Source organism: Musa acuminata, chromosome BXJ1-2 (assembly GCF_036884655.1).
Source record: "Musa acuminata AAA Group cultivar baxijiao chromosome BXJ1-2, Cavendish_Baxijiao_AAA, whole genome shotgun sequence".
NCBI lineage: Eukaryota > Viridiplantae > Streptophyta > Magnoliopsida > Zingiberales > Musaceae > Musa > Musa acuminata.
Window position 1 is genome coordinate 1,069,477 of NC_088328.1, and position 19,123 is coordinate 1,088,599.

At 36.0% G+C, this 19,123-nt stretch overlaps 1 protein-coding gene across 1 annotated transcript; it reads right to left on the reverse strand.

The window, feature by feature from the left end:
* Window positions 1–584: 584 nt before the first annotated feature.
* Window positions 585–15,165, reverse strand: LOC135595131 (UTP:RNA uridylyltransferase 1-like). The gene is made up of 6 exons (XM_065085652.1): window positions 13,785–15,165; window positions 5,514–5,885; window positions 3,927–4,150; window positions 3,765–3,828; window positions 2,428–2,624; window positions 585–996 (listed from the first exon to the last, which is right to left on the reverse strand). Exons 1-6 carry the CDS (start codon window positions 15,072–15,074, stop codon window positions 774–776), a joined length of 2,370 nt encoding a protein of 789 aa, XP_064941724.1. The 5' UTR covers window positions 15,075–15,165; the 3' UTR covers window positions 585–773.
* Between the last annotated feature and the right edge of the window lie 3,958 nt (window positions 15,166–19,123).

A 19,123-nucleotide genomic window follows, 5' to 3' on the forward strand; every position in this document is an offset into this window, starting at 1 on the left:
TCTCGATAGGTGAAAAGGTTGGTTGGTGGTTGGTCAAGAAAAGGAGATGGGAGGAGTTAATGTCATTAAATAATGGAGGGTGAGCAATCCAAAGCTCGCTACTTCGAGTCGATACTTCATCAATGAATGGATCAGTTGCAGAACCATCTTCAATTTTCTCATCCTTCACATCATTTAACACAGTTAGGCCATACATCAAACGACATTTCCTAATTTTCTCCTTAAGATGCTATCTCAATTTGATAAATTTGAGGATCCCATCAAACTCACTTCAACATCTCTTCTTTTTCGAGGCCACAAAAGTACACCGACTTTGCTCTATTTTTGAGATGGAACTTTCTCGATTTAAGGCAAAATATGACCTCGTTCGATTTAAGGGCGTGGGGGCATAAATAAATAAAAAGTTGGGGGGGAGGGGAGGGAATAATTCACCTCATTAATTCCCGAATCAAATGAATCTTAGATTTATTTCCACATGATCTCAATGAGGTTGAACCATAGGCTAAGAACATTGCTGATGTAGAAAAACACCAAAAAAAAAAAAACATAAAAAACAGAGGGAGAGGGAGAGAGAGAGAGAGACGTCGAGGCCAGAAAATAATTTACACTAGTAATGTGCATGTCCAACATGATACTACTACTACATTCTATGCACAAAGGAGCTAGAAGAAAACTGCTCCTGCTAACACAAGGTCAAAAAATATAGGCAAGTCAAAGGTTACACAATCTAGCTTTGGGAGCTCAAAGAAAACATCTATCATCCTTTGATGAAATCATCTCTGGGGCGAGCCCGGCACGTATGGCTGAAAGAGGGTGACACTCGGGTTTAAGTCATACTGCAATATATCTGCAGCTCGTTCGAATTCCTCCCTCAGGATTTTGATGCTGTACTTATCAACCACACGACCAAGGTCATGCGAGATATCAAATGGGTCCTCGATGCATATCAGATGACGATCGTTTCCGATTCGCCGTGTCCAGTCCTTTGCTCGCTTGCTGAAAGTTAAATCTTTCGATTATTCTTTTTTCATAAAAGAAATATTAAACCAGCTACTGCATTGGAAGATTCCTTGAGAAAGCAACAGTTGATAGCTTGAAAGAAAAGCAGGAACTGAGAATTTGATGAATGGAAAAAAAAAAACATATAAATGAACATTCAATCGACAATATAAACATAATTCTGAGCATGCTGCTATAGTAACTTGTTAAAAGATGACAAAAGGGAGACTGAAATATTGCTGCATCATAAAGCCGGAAGGGATTAAATGAAATGGTATTTGTTTACGGATTTAGCAAATGAAATGCAAAGAAATCATCATTGGTACTGATGATCCATGTTAAAGTTGTATTTTAACTTAATTCAGGTGTCAAACTATACCGATTAATCATATCCCAAGAAAAAACAACGTTCATGCAAATATTTAGTAGGTACATGTCGCTGTTACCCAAAACATTCTTCAAATGTTCTCTTGCTTAACTATTTGTCAAATCCTTAATTGTGGGGGAAGCATCTCCGGTCAGCTCTAGATGACATCAGTGGGCACCTTTACAATCACAAGCTTTCAGAATCTTCTGTCAATTCTATTCAACAATAAGAGGTGCATTGCAATCCGAACGCAGATGCACTCGGGTTATGGACGAGTATCTAATGAGCTTAAGAATGGTTGTGGATCATGGATGACATGGGCAAATGGTAGAAAGACTGAGTTTAGAACGGAGGAGCAAAATAATTCGGAGAATAAATAAGTAAAATCTAAATACACACCCAAATAATTAAAGCAGACAGAAACTACAACCCAATAAATTTTCTGACTGCTATCCTCTGCTAATTGTTAACAAAAAAAAGTGCCGAAATCTGCCAGATCTTTGGAACACTGGATGGGAATCTGTATATAGCTGTTTCTATTCTCTTACAAAGATGTGACATGCAACATTAATATTTCTTTTTTTGGCTTTATTGAATTCACATAACATGGATCCTTTTAGGATGTCCAAATATATAGCAACCAACCCTTGGAAAAGCTAGTCTTCAGTAATTAGTCACGACATATGAGTAAGATCTCGTCATCCAAGAAAAAGATCATTGCATGGGCTTAAAAGTGAACAAGCCAAACATATTTTACATGATGTTAATTAATTTCTTGTTGTCCTGAAAATGGAAAGGCATATCCAGTTAAATTCATTAAAGCAAATAAAATAAAATAAATACAGAAATCCTGTGTTTCAAGATCAAACATGAAAAGTATGAAGATGCAAGCTGGAAGATGGAATCTTGCTTTGAAATGAAACTATGAAAATATTGAGTTCATAATTTGATGACAAAATATATTAGTATATATAGCAGAAAAAGTATAATGCATTCATATTAGATATTGCATCCTCTTTATCTTAAACTACTGATTTATTTTTGAAGAGATAAGATATTACCTAATTATGGTCCCTGTGCGAATAGATATAACATCGTCTGTGTAATCATGGTGATATGCCCAGTAATGGAAGAATCCCCAGAGCAATCGTGCAATACTTTCCTTATTCCTAGCACCAAAAGCATGCAGTTTTTCCACTCGATCAAAGTAAGTGCACTTTGTATTTTCTACTGTAACAGTGTATGTAGCATCCATTGCCTGTATGTAGCATCCATTGCAAAAGAATCAAACTTTCTATATTCTTAAAACAGATATTATAGCAAGATTTTAATAGAAAACCATTTCATGGATAAGCAAACTAACAATGTCATGATATTTGATATGACAATACTTTGGAATGTGCATAATCATATAAAAGGTTTTAAATATTGATCAGACCATCACATATTGACCTAATCATTACTTACTGATCCAATTAAGGATGATTTGGTACCAGTGGTTTTCTATAATTATAACCAATGGTGTGGCCAGTGTAACAATACCACATCAATCCAACAAGGTGTCGCAAACCAAGATTTTAAGACATGATCATATCAATGATTGAATTATTGATTCTCAAAATGTTTTCGTCTTTGACTTGTCAAGAAATCACCTTTCTGTTCATTCTTATAAGAGTCACACCCCCTTCATGTGTGTGTGTGTGTGTGTATAAATGAAGGGAGAAAGGGAAGGAGGGAGGGAGAGAGAGAGAGACTTGAACATGGGTCGATTAATATTAGCCAATTCATGGACTGAATTGTGCTAGGATTAAGAAAGCTAAGCTACAACTATCAGTAGGGGTGTATTATGGTTGACCATGGAACATTTTCGCAATGGTTTCAGCCTCATCCATGAAACATTTTCTAGCTAGAATTAGCATCTTTAACTTGTCTATAATCTCAGTACATAACAAACTTAATTATTAGCTATTATGACTGCTGGCTACTGGACTTTGTTATGTTAGCTACTTGGAAACGACCTTTGTAAAGTATCTGAAAGTTTATGAACGAAAATAGAGGTGGTTAACAGTCCAGATGATAACATGGATTGGCAAAAGTTTTACAAGCTAATTGACATAATTAAACCAACTAATGTCATATTAGAAAATGGAAAGATAAATCTGCATCCATTTTAGGAAAAAAAGAATTTTAATTTTTGTCTCTTTATAAATATTAGATATTTGATCTGAAGTTACTGAAAAAGTGAAACCTTCTAGAACTGAAGAACTATCATAAATACCCTTTGAGGTTATGTATGATATATAACTCTTGCATTAACATATGACAAATCTGAATCTTAAAAAACAAATCTCCTGCATATATCATCCTAACCCATGGAGAAAACCAAAAGCCTGCATACCTGTAAACAAGGAAGAATTGCAGGTCTTCGTAATTGTAGAAAGTGAATGCACATCAGCACATAGCTGGAAAGAAAACAAAGTTCATAATCAACATCAGTACAAGGCCAGTGCAAGCAAAGAAAAAGGACATTTGACCATGTATGAGTGATGGCGCAACTCACGCATAACTAGAAAGAGTCCCTTGATATGTTTCATTGACTCGTCGTGACCTGGCCCAATGTTTCACAATGAAAGCCAACTGACGTAGTCTTTCATCAATTTGTGCATAATCCTTAAGAAGCTTTGTGTTAACAACTGCTAAAAGATTGTTCACACATATGTCACAAGAAAGTCCAGTATCTGGATCCATCAGCTTCACTATGGGGACTCTAGCACGAGTTAGTGCCTGCATCGATGAGAAACTTCAAAAGAGTTAGTATGGAATGTTCCAAACAAAATAGAACAAAAATTATCTCATCTCAGCTATCTCTAGACCATGGTCACATGTTTCCTGTCTTTTTTTATGTTCTTAACTTCTCATGTCAACTCTTTGAAAAATTATCAAGTGGGGGCCAATACTTACCAGAGGAGAAAACCCCCAAAGTAAAAACCCAGCATACAGAATGGAAAAATCAACTATAGAAGAAAATACCATATCTGTTCAACCTATGAATGAGAGTATTTAAGTCGTGCTAATGGTACTAAAAAAATTTGTGAAGAAGAAGAGATTATTGCCTACCCATCATGATCCCATTTTAAGAAAATGGTTAAGATATCAATCCATTTATGCAACTTTTCAGTGGCATCATGTCATATCCTGTATGGAAAATAAATATATCTGCAAAGATTAAAGGACCAATGATATTTTTGGTGTATTGGCCAAAAAATCACAAGCCAGCCTACCACCAAGACTTGAACCTGAGTCTCTGCACAAGGTGAGCTGAGTTATCTAATAGGACGAACCAGCTCTTTTGACCAGGGATTGTCAAATCCAATCCAACAGATGATATAGATTATAAAACCTGCCTCTTCTTTGCTTTAGGGTTCTCTTACTAATAATTTTACAGTTGCGTTTAGACTTGGCAAGGAAAGATGAAGACAAGAAATGCTTCATTTATGTTTGCGCTTTTTCTAAGGGTGGATGCCAACAACACATGCCATCTATTTGTCAAAATTGGGATGCAAGAGGCAATTTAATCCTTCAACCACAGAATAATAAATGTATCTTCTGCTTTTATAGTCTACATCGTTGCTTCCTCCTTTGCAGGCTTCCATTTTGCATAAAATAAGAACTTCATAAAAGAGAGTGCAAAGGAGAAAGCCCTCTAATAATATGTTTGTGTTAAAGATTTGATCAATAATAAGATAATATTCTATATTTAAATGAACAAGACAATCTTCTGTTTTCTTCTTTATTTTTCAATAGGCATAGGAGGTGTGAGAAGAGAACTGGTGGTAGTGTGATGGTTATGTTTATGAAAAGATACATATACAACCAAACATAATCTGGGTAAAGCCTTATCTTTGATACATATCCAAACTGATAGGCTCAACATGTACTTTTTGATAACTATGTTGTTGAACAAAAAACACAACATTAGTTGTAAAATGCAATTTTCTAAAAGATTCATCAGATGAAAAAATTATAGAAGAAATTAATATCCGATCAAGAATTTAAAACTATTTATCATAATCCAAAAATAGGCCTATATTACTGAATAATACCACTCAGTGCATTTAAAAATTATATGAGATTTTATGCAGGTTACCTGGACATTTTGCAGGTTACCAGACTGTAAAATATCTGCCAACTTCAACAAGATATCGGATTTGCTCAAGTCATGATCATCAATAGCAAGACAGACATCAATGTCACTTTTTGAGACCCCAAAAGAGTTGGCACATGATCCATAAAGGTGCAGCTTGGCATTTGGCCATTCTTTAGTCACCAAATTCTGTAGTGACAGTATTAGTTCCTTCTGCTTAGCTTTTTCTTCCTCTGCAGGTACTAGGGACTTAAAAATTGTAATAAAGCTGGAATTCAATGCCTCTATGTCATGGCGGCATTGGATTGCCCTTCTTTGAATCCTCATGCGTTGAGTTGATACATGATGCCCTCTGAAAGAGTCTGACCTGAAGTCCTGAACAAAAAAAATAGAAATACCACAAAAACACTCAAAATAAAGTAAGAAATAAAAAAGAATGGTATACCCTTTGTCACAGTTAGGCCCAACTGGGAAACAAAATTTCACACAACCATGTAGGGGTTTCTGTCAGTTTAAAAACTTCAATGAGTTGTCCATATAATAACTATAGCTTTTCAATAAGAATTTTGTAAGTATAACACAGCAGTTTAAATAGGTGCATGGGTGCTCGGGGAAGGCGAGCCGAGGCCCGAGCACCTCAAGGGTGAACCAGGCGGCACGCTTCAATGAGGTGCCTCCTGGGTGCTCGCCTGAACACAAGCGCTGAGTGCCTCGAGCGAGCACCCGATTCGAATGAAGCAACCGCACCAGACTTTTTAAGTCTGGTTCGATTCAACAATGGCTAGTTGGTTCAATCGAACCAACTAGCCACTTTCTTACCCGCAAAAGCCACCCCTGTGCAACCCCGAGCCATCAACCCTAGCGCAACTTTCACCTCCGCCACCAATGCTTTCTGCTGCTGCCTTCACTATAGACATAGCGGATCGAGGCTTCCTATGTCATCGACGGCCTAGCTTTCATCCGCAACTTCCTCCCGCCGCTGTTGCTTCTGTGTGCAATTCCTTCCACCATTAAGAGAGAGGACCGCAGCTTCTTCCGCCACCGACGTACACCTCAAAGCTTCCTTCGACCACGACGTCGCCATTCGTAGCTTCCGCCGTTGCCATTGTTGTCGTCTGCAGCTTCCTCCATAGCTGCGGTTGTCATCTGCAACTTCCTCTACCGCTGCTGTCTGCAGCTTCATCTATCGCTATCATCCAAAACTTTCTCCATCACCACTGCCCTCTCCTTCCCCACTTTCCATCGTCGGTGACACTTTTCTCCCCCTCTAACTACTATTAACAGTAGATTGTTAACTATTGTACAAAACAATCTCTATTTAGATTGATAACATACTATTTAGATTTTAACACTGCTAATCTCTACTTAATTAAAATTATTATTAGGGTTTTAGGATTAATGAAAAGTAAACAAAGCAATTCAGAAGATTCTTCAAAAAATTCAAGAAAGAATCCTGCATAGAAATACTTGCATCTTTTGTGATAAAACTAATAGAGATGGTATTTTTCGTGCAAAGTAGCATCTAATAGGAAATTTCAAGAATGCATCAGCTTGTAAGAAGTGTCCACCTGATGTAAAAGAAGAGCTGCTAGCTTATATGACTGAAAAAAAGAGATAAAAAAATGAATCTCATGAGATTTTACTAAAGGATAATGTTGAATATATTTGAGATGATGAAGAAGAAGATTATTCTGCAAGTGTCAATCCAAGTGGAAAAAGAGTATATGACAGAAAAAAAAAGAAATCAAGATTGTTAAGAAGGGTAAAAAGGGACCAATGGACATATATGTATCAAGGATCACAGAAGCAACAAGGGAAAGCATGAGCAAAATTAAGATAAACAAATATAAATGATGCTTATGATAAGGAAGTAAGGAGAAGAATAATTCAGCATATTGCTCGCTTCTTCTATCTGGAGGACCTTCCCCTTAGTACTTGTCGCTTCGATAGTTTTAAAGAGATGATTAAAGCTATTAGAAGATATGATGGAAGATTATACAAACGAGTTCTATTATTTAAAAAAGAGTTGGATTATACAAACGACTTATTAAAGGGCTACAAAGAATCATGGGTAAATCATGATTGCTTTATTATATCAAATGCTTGAATCAACAGGAGACATAGGAGTATAATTAATTTTATGGTAACCTGTTCTTTAAGAACTATATTTGTAAAGTCAATAGATGCATAATCTTTTGTGAAATCTAGAGAAAAGATATGTGATTTACTTAACAAGTTTATGGAAGAAATTGGTGAACAAAATGTCGTTTAAGTTATAACCGATAATAGAAACAACTATGTGTTAGTTGGTAAGATTTATCTTTTGAATTTTCTAATCTTTTAATTACTATATCTCTATTTAAATGGAAGAACTATGTGACTCCTAAGTCTTATCAATTTTCTTATTCTTTGTCTTAGGTAAATTACTTGAAGTAAAAAAGCAACATTATATTTGACTCCATGTGCGGCACATTACATTGATTAAATATTGGAGGATATTGGAAAGATTCCTAAAATCAAGAAAACTTTAGAAAGGGCAATTTTTATCGTTGAATTTCTCTATAATCATACTGAGGCTTTTAATATAATAAGAGAATTCACAAGCGATAGGGAATTAGTAAGATATTGTGTCACCCAATTTGCTACTTCTTGATATTATAAAGCGTGCATCATAGTTTACCTCAGAGAAATGGGTGACAAGCAAATGAGTAAAGAAGTGAAAGGCAAGAGGGTCAATGATATAATCTTAATGTCGTCATTTTGGAAATTATAGTTTATATATTAAAGGTAATGGGGCTATGAATAAAGCAAAGGAGACGATTCAAAAATTATTTGATTAAAATGAAGAAAAGTATAAAAAAATATTTGCAATCATTGACGAAAGATGTAATTGTCAACTTCATCGTCCATTACATGCAGCAGAATATAATTGGAACCCAGAATTCTTTTATAAGAAGACTACCGTTGGGTTTGATGCAGAAGTTATAAATGAGTTATATCAGTGCAATGCAAGATTGATTCCAAGCCTTGAGGTGTAAGATAAAATTATACGTAAATTATCTTTATATACAAGTACCGACGGTTTTTTTGGAATTCCAATGACAGTTCGATCTAGGACAACTACATCCTTAGGTATTAATAAATTAATATAATTAATATCATGTATAATATGTTATTGCTAATAATAAACTAAATTTTACAGCTGAATGATGGAGTCTATTTGGAAATTCCACCTTGAACTTGCAACAATTAGCTATCAAAATTCTTAGTTTGACATGTAGTACTACGGGTTATGAGCGAAATTGGAGTGTCTTTGAGCATGTAAGAATCACAAAATATTTTTGTTTCAATTAATCTATTCTTTTTTAGATAGATATATTAATATATTTTCGAATTGTATGACATGACAGATTCACTCACACAAAGAGACTAAATTAGTTAGAGCATAAATGATTATATGATTTTGTTTATATAAAATATAATCAAGCAATAAAGACTCGTCATGCTTTATGAAATAACATTGATCCAATCTCATTATAAAACATTGATGATTTAATGAATGATTAGTGGAAGAAATGAGTGCAAACTTGCAAGATACTAAGGATGAGCTTATATTTAAAGATGACAACTTGACATAGGAAGATGCGGCAAAAGCCTCAGGTGTTGGAGAATTACAAACTTGTTTAAGATAAATGACGAAGGAAAAAATGAATGTAAAAGCTTTAAGCTTATCTCTTGCCATTATCAAACAGGAGAAAATATATTTTTATGAAAATGGATGAGATGAACAGAAAGATGATGATATATTTGAGAATGACGATGTTGATTATGACGATGATTGAATTTGATGCAAAACTTTATTGTTTTGAGTCTTTTAACATTTTTGTTATTAGAAGATAGGTAATGTGACTTCGTACTTTAGATCTTTTTAATTTAATATCGTATTTTAATTTATATAATCATATTTATCAATTATATTATATATTTTTTATATTTTAATATTTCAAAGTAGCTGGCTTCATGCATTTTGGGACCTTGGCACCTAGCGCTTTTTAAATCACTAGTATAACATCACCAAGTTCATTTGGTAGAAGTTCCAGGTAAAATCACTTAATATGAGTTTATTTTTTAAAAAGAACATCAAGGAACCCATGTTGCATTAGCATCTTTACTCCCTTAGAAGCTAAAATTTTAAGTAAGACATACTAACAAGCAACATAAGAAAAGGTTCAATGTAGAATTTAGCAAAAACCTAGTAAATGGCAATGTAAGTATGTATCCATTACAAGTGGATCTAGGAAGGTCCACTTGCTAGAGTATGAAATGTAGAATACTAAAGAAGACTAAAGTGGTATGTTAGAGAACTGCTCAAGTTCAATGTAATCTATAAATGTCCTTAAATTTTATTCGGCTTATTAGATAACTCAATTAAAACTTCCCATAGATGGGACACTTATTTTGCAATGTAACTATATGAAATTTAATTGTTTTGAGTTCTTAACGTTTTTTTTTCATCTAGAGTAAGCATCAAATATATTGCACCAGTAGCAACAAAACTAACAATGAATTTGTCTTAAAGGAATTGTTTCTGTTATACAAAATGTAGTCCATCTTGATCTTTTAGTTCTTGATTTCAAAAAATGAACAATCTCAATACAAAACAATTGTCCAGAATAGAATATGCAAAACTACGACAAGTACACTTGATTTTCAAGCATTGCTAGTGGGATTAGCTCAAATCGGTCAATTAGTGTTGATATTGGTTTACCAATGCTATGAAAAGTGTTTTACGTATTATTATTATTATTCAAAAAAATGTACAAATAAAATTTTCACCACCTTGATTAGTTCCTTAAACTTGTGATATTGTTTACTTCTATATGATTTCTCTAATTTTTTTATAATTACCACTAGGAACTTCGGACCTTTATGTAACTTTTAGGTCCAATAGTTGCTCAAAGATAGTGAAAACCAAATTTCTAGTGGTTGACATCTCCTCAACTTACAATGCCATTATCAACTACCTCACACTCAACTATATATGAGTCGTTGTGCCAACCTACCATATAACCCTGATTCCCAACAAGCTCAAGAATTGGTGAACTAAAAGAGTGATTCGAGAGAGTCAAGCCAATGTTACCTGATGTCGATCACCCTACCCGAAAAGGTAGCGTTGTCTGTCCAACATATAATCCAATCTAATTCAGAACCAAGCTTACCACCTGCAAATTTATTGCATTGGGCCTATTATCGAATTATACTGGGTGGTAAGCTTACCACACAATACAGATACTTATTGCACCTTTATTTTCTTCTTTCACTTCTCCTCTTCCATCATCAATTCTTCTCCATCTGCTACTCGTCCAAGTTGCTACATTGCTACCTCCTCCCTATTGCCATTGATTGCTCCACCTCCTCTACTTGCTCTCTTTCTCTCTCTACATTATATTACACACTACCAATCGGACCAAGATTTTAATCCGTAATTGATCACACCAGTGATTTAAAAAGGCGCTCGAGCGAGGTAAGGCGAGGCCTGAGCACCTCGTTTAATGGCCAGGCGATGTGCTTCAAAGAGGCGCTTGCCCGAGCCCAAGTGCCGAGCACTTCGGGCAAGTGCTTGGTTTAAACTAGGTGACCAACCGCAGCAGCGACAACGAAGAGAGGCAGCGAGCGCCCAATTAGTTGGTTTGATTGAACCAACTAATGCATGCATATTAGCCTTCCCCTCCTCGCAACTTCCCCTAACCCTACACCCGATTCCGCTGCCTCTCTCTACTATCGTTGCCTCTCTCTGCTACCACTGCCTCTCTCTGCCACTACTGCTACTGCCGCTGCCGTTGTCGCTGCTATTGCCGCTACTCTCCGCTGCCGCTACCTCTCTTCGTTGTTGTTGTTGTTGCTCTCCGCTGTCGCCCACTGCCACTGTCGCTACTCTCCACTACCGCCCACTGCTGTTGCTCTCTACTACCGCTACTCTAAAACAGTAGCCTCTTGTCCGCAACTCAGGTCTCACCATGACTCAACTTCTCACCTCGATCTCCTTCTCACACACTACTATTCTCTACTGCTATTAACAAATAAAGAATATTTTAAACTATTAAAATATATATTTTTAATATTTTAATATTTTTATAATAATAAAATATATTTATTATATTTTAATATTTTAGAGCACCTTGCTTTGTTCGGGCGAGCGCCTAACGCCTCGGGCGTTTTGGGACCTTGGCCTTTTAAGCGCCTAACGTTTTTTAAATCACTAGATCACACTCATATGCCATGCTTCAAGCACAATGATTATGATGACAAGAATTATAGTGAATAATGGTGGAACATACAACAATAATTTCATGGCATCTGATGATGGTGATGTTGGAAAATTAAAAAGATCAAACTAGCTATGGGTATTGGATCTAGGAACAAATCTCTATTTGTAAAATAAACTGCATAAATCTTGGTCGAGGAGTAACCTTCATGCAACTATCAGAGACCAAATAACAGAGAATTAAAAAAACAAGATCCATCACAAGGGCATGGAATAAGAAAGTGTCTAAGGAAAATATGGATGACAACTCAAAGAAAGTACTAGTAGAAATGTTTTCACATCTTTAGCTTCCCATCAAGAATGATATTGAACCTAAAGATGATATAAAATCTGGCCATGATCCCTATATTGATATGATCATAGCCAAGTCCATGCACTTATATCATCATACCACATTATGCTTCCACATGTCAAATCTCCAGAACAAAATCTAATATTGGAAAGCACATGGAGATTTATCATCTTATCCATATTGACCTTGTAAACAAGGTTGTTACCAATCATAGCAGCAAATATATGTTCCCATACTAGAGCTTAAACTTATTGTTCTAGTCTCTGTCCACCGCAATCACGTGCAACACAGACTACATGAGAGAATGTCCAAAAGGTGACACCCAATGGATGAGCTTCCACATATCAGTTTTACCTCTATGCCAAATCAAATCTCAATTTGTGGAGGACAAAATGAGTATAAGACTTCACTCACGCATTGCATCTGTAATATGGGATCTGGAATCAATAACGTGAAGATATGTTGATTACCTAGATGACCTCATTTACTATGCTTACTATCAATGGATATGTACTATGATATGATGATTATTCAAGCTTTTTATTATCTTGATATGGAAGCTGGAAAAGTTAATTTGATAAATTTAATGTATGAATCAAACAACATAATTTGCAAACATCCCAAGCAACAAATTCTAACAGAACTTCAATAATCTAAAATGCAAGAAGAAAATTATAAGCATTAGAAATTAGAAAGGCTGGAATCAGAAAATAGAATATATAAAATTAAATTAAATCTCCCACCACATTGTGAAGTGAATGTGTACAACACAACATTTATCATGAAACAGCTACCATGGCTACATTAAATACCTATAAAGCTTGAGTTGAACAATATTTAGTAATGACCATTGCATGACAAAAAGAGACGTTAATAAACCAGCATATTTGGAATTAAATTCAACAAGAATCACATACATCATATGAGTTAATAAACATTCAATGCAGATACACATATCGATTGCTAGGTTGACATCTATTCTAACACCAGAGCCTAAATTTTATTCAAATAATAAAATTTTTATTAACATAAAAGATTAACAAAATAAACATTTATTTTTCCTATTTTTACTCTAAATTCTTTCAGCATTTAATAACTTCGAGACAAATTAAAAAAATTCCTTGCACAAGGAATCACACCAAGTCAAAACTTATAAAGCTCAGGCTTTAGCTATAGACTCATCCTAAATTTTGCGTTTGAAGGGAGAAAAAGATAAAACAAATGTATTCCAATAATCAGTAGAACAATGTCTTATGGATCGGTTGTATATACATAGGAAGATGAAAGACGGAAGTAGGATGCAAGAAAAGAAAGAGTCTCAAATTACATGACACAAAACTAATATGAGAATCATAAAAATTTCAAACTTCTGATAATATTTTTCGTGAAATCTCTATCATAATTCATGATCACATTATATTAAAGTTAAAAGAAATGATAATTATCCTTTGCATTGATGGCTACTTAGAGAAAATCCAAGCAATACTTGAGGAAAGGGACTTCCATAAATTCCACATTTAATAACTTAACAGCCACAATTAATTGATTCCAATTTTAAATTACAATTAATTCTTAGACCAACTGCTTGTATGTCAAATCTCACATATAATAAATAATAGCCAGAGTAAACTGCTTCCAGTTTAGTAGTATGATTTACCTTAGCCCGAGAGCTGCTTGTATGTGTCACTATATTTTGGACTTCAGAATCAAGCCTCAACATTACTGAATTCTTCTCTGACTTGCATAACTCATCTTCTTCACCTGAAGATTTGCTTTTGGAGGAAAAATCAACAATTGCACCCTGGCCTTTGATCTCCAGCTTTTGCATGCTTACTTTGTTTTCTTCTTCAAGGACCTCATACTCTGAATCTTGATCAGATTCCTCAGTATCCTTATCTCCGACAAAACAAGAAGTCTTGCCATGTAAAGCAGAATCAAACATCCAACTCCTACGCTTATTTTCATCAGGAGAATTGTCATGTTTACCTAGAGAATCCCCAGACGCTCTTCTCGGCAGAGCATCTGTCATGGAAGAATGAGACGCATGGTCCTCTTCCTTCTGACTTCTGGCTACCATCCCCAGATTATGATTCCCATCCCTCCTCTCACGTTCACATCCCTGCTCTTGGCGTGTGTGATCCAGTGGCCTCCGCTGCCCTGCCTTCATCGTTGACCTCTGAAACACTGAATTCCTATCTCGCTCGCGATGGAACTGGTGGTTCCTCTGAGTAGACCAACTTGATTGCGTTTTCTGCTGAATCAATCTGCCATCACTACTCCAACTCCCTGATCTCCTATCAACCTCAACTGCACCGCCATCCTGCAACTTCTGGAACCCCGGTGGAGGTCTCGAAGAACTCCGATCTTCCCCACCCCGAGGGCCCAAAACCTTCCTGCCTGGCACCATCTGATCCACAAGAACCCTATCATTCAACGGGCGACCAAGATTTTGAACAAAATCGCTCCTTGGAGGAGACGCAGCAAAAAGATGGACGCCGCCAGCTGAAAACCCTAGTCTTTGGTGGTCGAGAGGAAAGAAGAGGTGCTTCTCTGAACCACCGGAGGGCACGACATCGCGGCCGACGAGAGGAACGAAGCCCGACGGGGGAAATAGACCCGGTGGAAGGCCTTGAGGCAAGGAGAAGGGAGGGGAGGGGAAGACGAGGGGCTCCGGGAAGTGCCCCGGCGGCGGAGGAGGAGAGCGGATGTCATGGGGAAAGAAGGGGTGGCTGGGACCGACGGCGGCGACGGCGGGGTCGATGTGGTGGCGGGGAAGGGAGAAGGGGGAGGCGGAAGGTGGGGCGGGTTGAGGAGGCTTTTGGAGGAGTTGGAGGAGGAAGGCGCCGTCCAAGGGGGTCGGAGGGGTGGGGTTACCTTGACGGCCGGTGGCAGCATCAGAGGAGGAGGAGGAGGAGGAGGCAGCACCGCTGCCGCGGCCGTCAGCCATCCGCTTTCGCCGCCTACGTCGGACGGGATGGAGAGATCAGAGTTGGTGATGAATTCGATGCGAAGTCGTTTTGTTGGGAGGAGGAAGAGAGTTTGTGTTTTGCTTTACTTTATATGTGCGCTTTCTTTTCTATGCCTTTTGATCATTGGAACCTTTAGACATATTTACCCCTATAATTATATGCATTTTTTTTAATATATATATATATATATATGTATATATATATATATATATATATATATATATATATATATATACATATGTATATATATACATACATATATACATATGTATATATATACATATGTATATATGTCGATCTAAAGATATTGAGTGTTATAATACCTGAAAAATTAAGTTTCCGAGTTACTTATTTACTGACGATTTTTAGAAAACATCTCAAATCTTTTTTGTATTTTACCGGATCAAATATACTTTTTTTATATTATTTATGGAGAGCCCAACTTTAATCGGTCGAATGATTACCGAAACTAATTATAATATTTTTAAATAGATTTATATTATTTTTATTATTAAATCAAAATGTTTATTACTTAATAAAATTACATCGTGATCAATTTATATCTGCTAAAATCTTCATCAATTTTTTATCCTATATTATATATATTTTAAGATTAGGATAATTTATAAAAAAAAATCCTTCTAATCATTTTTTTTATCAAAAATACACATATTTTTTTAATAAATTAAGTTACTTTAAACAAATCTAATGATTTTTTATAAAATCGAATTAGTCCATTTTCTATCAATGAATTAGTTCTAGTCCCTTTTTGAACGCAGAAACTAGAGGGTGAGATGAGAGACAAAAAAAAGCGACAATATCTCATTTTTGACAATGAATAATCTTTATAATAAATGAGTTTTGTTTCAACCTAATATAAACTCAAATTAGCCTAAGATTACATTAATCAAGATCTTAACTCATTAATTATTTGACATATCTTCAAAACTTTCAACATATTGATAATTCTTTCGTCATGCCTTCTCCAAATATCTAGCCCATCATCATATTCTTTTATCATATTGTTCAATCTTTTATCATATTGATTTCGTCATGACATCCAATCTTTTGATACGATTTTCGATCCTTTTAGCACGTTTTAGGATTGTAAAGACAATAAGCGGGGGATAAATTAGTACTTTTGAAATAATATTTTAATTTAAAACTTTTTGATCGATAAAACCCGTATTGAAAATGCGTTTAACTTAGAATGTAAGTAAAAGTAGTGAGCAACAAAATCAGTTAGTAATAGCAATGAAAATCATAAAGAGAAATACAACCCAAATTTATAATGGTTCGGTCATCTATTACCCTTATTATAACTCTTTTTCCTTTTCACTAATAGAAAACTATTATACTCTTTTACAAAAAAACCTTACACCTCATTTAGAATAACTTCTAAACTTAAGGAGGAAGAGACTCAACATTTTTTAAGAGTTTACAATATTTTAAAATCATAAGCTTTTCATTGCTTCATTAAGCAAGCATGAGCAAGGCATCTCAAATGACTTCAAAAATAAAACTAAAAATTTAAATCATTGGGTTTTTAGGTACAACTTGGGCAGTAGGCTATACTACTTGTTAAATCTTGAATTTTGATGATAAAATTAATTAATGAAATTATGATCTAATATGTGTTTGAGTGATGCAGGACTAACCTCGATCAACGAAAGATAATTTGATTAAAGTAAGAAGAATCAAACGTTGGGCCAGAGTAGAACATGTTAGAAGATTGGACGTCGGGTCGGAAGGACTTCGTGCTAAGTGTTAAATCTCGAATTTTGATGATAAAGTCACTTGTCATTTATTTATCTAATCTATATATTAAGATAAGTGTGCAGGACTAACTACAATGACAGTAAAACATGCAGTAGGTATTGAGTCGGAGTCAAGACCAAGATCACGTTGGGAGTTCGAGAGTTCGTCGGAAGTCGGAGCATTCATCGGAAATTCTGTGGGAACAATCCGAGAAGTCCAGGAGCTTGCCAGGAGTTCGCTGGAGCCTATATAAACCCCACACTTTCCTACACGAAAGGGAACCGAAAGCTTGCTTTAATTTTGAGTATTTGAGAGCTTAAAAGTGTTGTAAAAGCTAGAGTTCTTCTCCCTCTTTCTTTCTAAGTGTTGATCATTCAAGAGAGGAGTGAAAACTTGTAAGAGTTGTCTCCTAAGCCTATCAAAAGGAGAAAAGCTGTAAAAGGGTGGTTGGCCTTCGCCTATTGAAGGAAGGCCTCTAGTGGACGTCAATGACCTCGTCGGAGGAGGAAGCCAAAATTGGATGTAGGTCAAGATTGACTGAACCACTCTAAATCTCAGTTTGCATTTATTTTTTGCTCTTTATCTTAACTGCAAACTGCCTTCATTACTTTACATCAACTAAACTTCCGCTTGCTCTCAACTTAAAAGATCTTTCCGAAACGGTTTTCATCGAAATCATATTTCATCGTACGAAAGTTGTTTTAACCGATGAAAGTTTTTCGCTGTACTAATTCACCCCCCCCTCTTAGTGCTCTTGATCCTAACAATGAGTTCAGGCATCGAGTCGAAGGATAAGACATTGTGCTAAAGAGATCGGAATTTGCAGGAGTTAACATGCCGATTGAGCAATACGCCGAAAGAGAGGACGATGCGCCGAAGGATTGGATGAAGAGTCGGACGAACTAATGGCATATTGGACAACGTAAGATTCATGCTTGTAATCGTGTATGTCTAGATCGAGTTAGTTAGGTCTAATTGAGTTGGTTTTGGGTATAACCATACCAACATGATTATGAGCCAATTGGGCTTGAATCAGGGCTAAATTGGCCTATTGTTTGGCCAATTTAGTGACCTATAGTAGGGTCTACCAGTGGTATCACTTAAACACAATCTCCAAGACTATATCGGGTGGTGGTACTACTAGTCATAGGTGTCCTGGAAGCCAATCACTTGAGTGATGACATATGTGACTTGACACGTAGTCTTTTTGCTTGTTATTATTATTTGGCATTTTATCACTTTATATTACTTGTTACTTGAATATATTATAATGTCCATGGATCTTTGCAATAAAAATCAGATCATGATGAGATCACGATAATGAGACTAATTCACCTTTAAACATAGATCCTAAATAATTCCTATCATAGGTTACTCGAGAGGGACATCGAGATAACTAAACAGACTGGTGTGCTATGTTGGATCTTGGATTTTGATAATGAAACTAATTAATAATATTATGTTTTAATCTACGTTTTGAGTGACGCAGGACTAATTTCGATCAAGGAGAGACAAATTGATTGAAGTAGGAGGAATCATACGTTGGTCCGGAGTGAACATGTTAGAAGATTGGACGTCGGGTCGAAGGATCGATTGATGTGTCGGCAGAAGGCTTCGTGCCGTGAATTCGGGCATCGGCCCGATGGATCGGACATTGAGCCAAGGAGATCGGAAGTTACAGGTGTCAACATGCCTATTGGGCAATAAACCAAAGGAGAGGACGATACGCTGAAGGATCAGACAAAGTGCTAGAAGAACCAATAACATGCTAAACAATAGATAATTTATGCTTTGTAATAATTTATCTAGATTAAATTAGTTTAAGTTATAATTAGGTTGGTTTAGAATATAATTAAGTCAACTCAATTATGGGTCAATTGGACTTTAATTGGGATTGATTTGGGCTCATTGGAAGGCCTATTCAGTGACCCAAAAAGTTGGGTTAGGCGGTGGCATCATCAGAATAGGCAGTGGAACCACCTATGAGTTGGAAAACTCGAAAAACCCGGTCTCTGAGGCTGTCAGGCGGTGGTACTGCCTAGTGTTAGGCTGTAGGCGGTGGTACTATCTGTACCCGAAAGATCCAAAAATTTAAATTTTTGGCTCTATTTTTGAAACCATTTGGGGCCTATAAATACCTCACTTGGGCAGCAAGAAAGGAGCAAGAATTCTTGAGGAAAAAACTGAATAAACTCTACCAAAACTTTGAGTTCCCTCCTCCTAGTGTTTAGAGTTAGTCCTAAGAGAGGTGTGTGGGAGAATACTTATA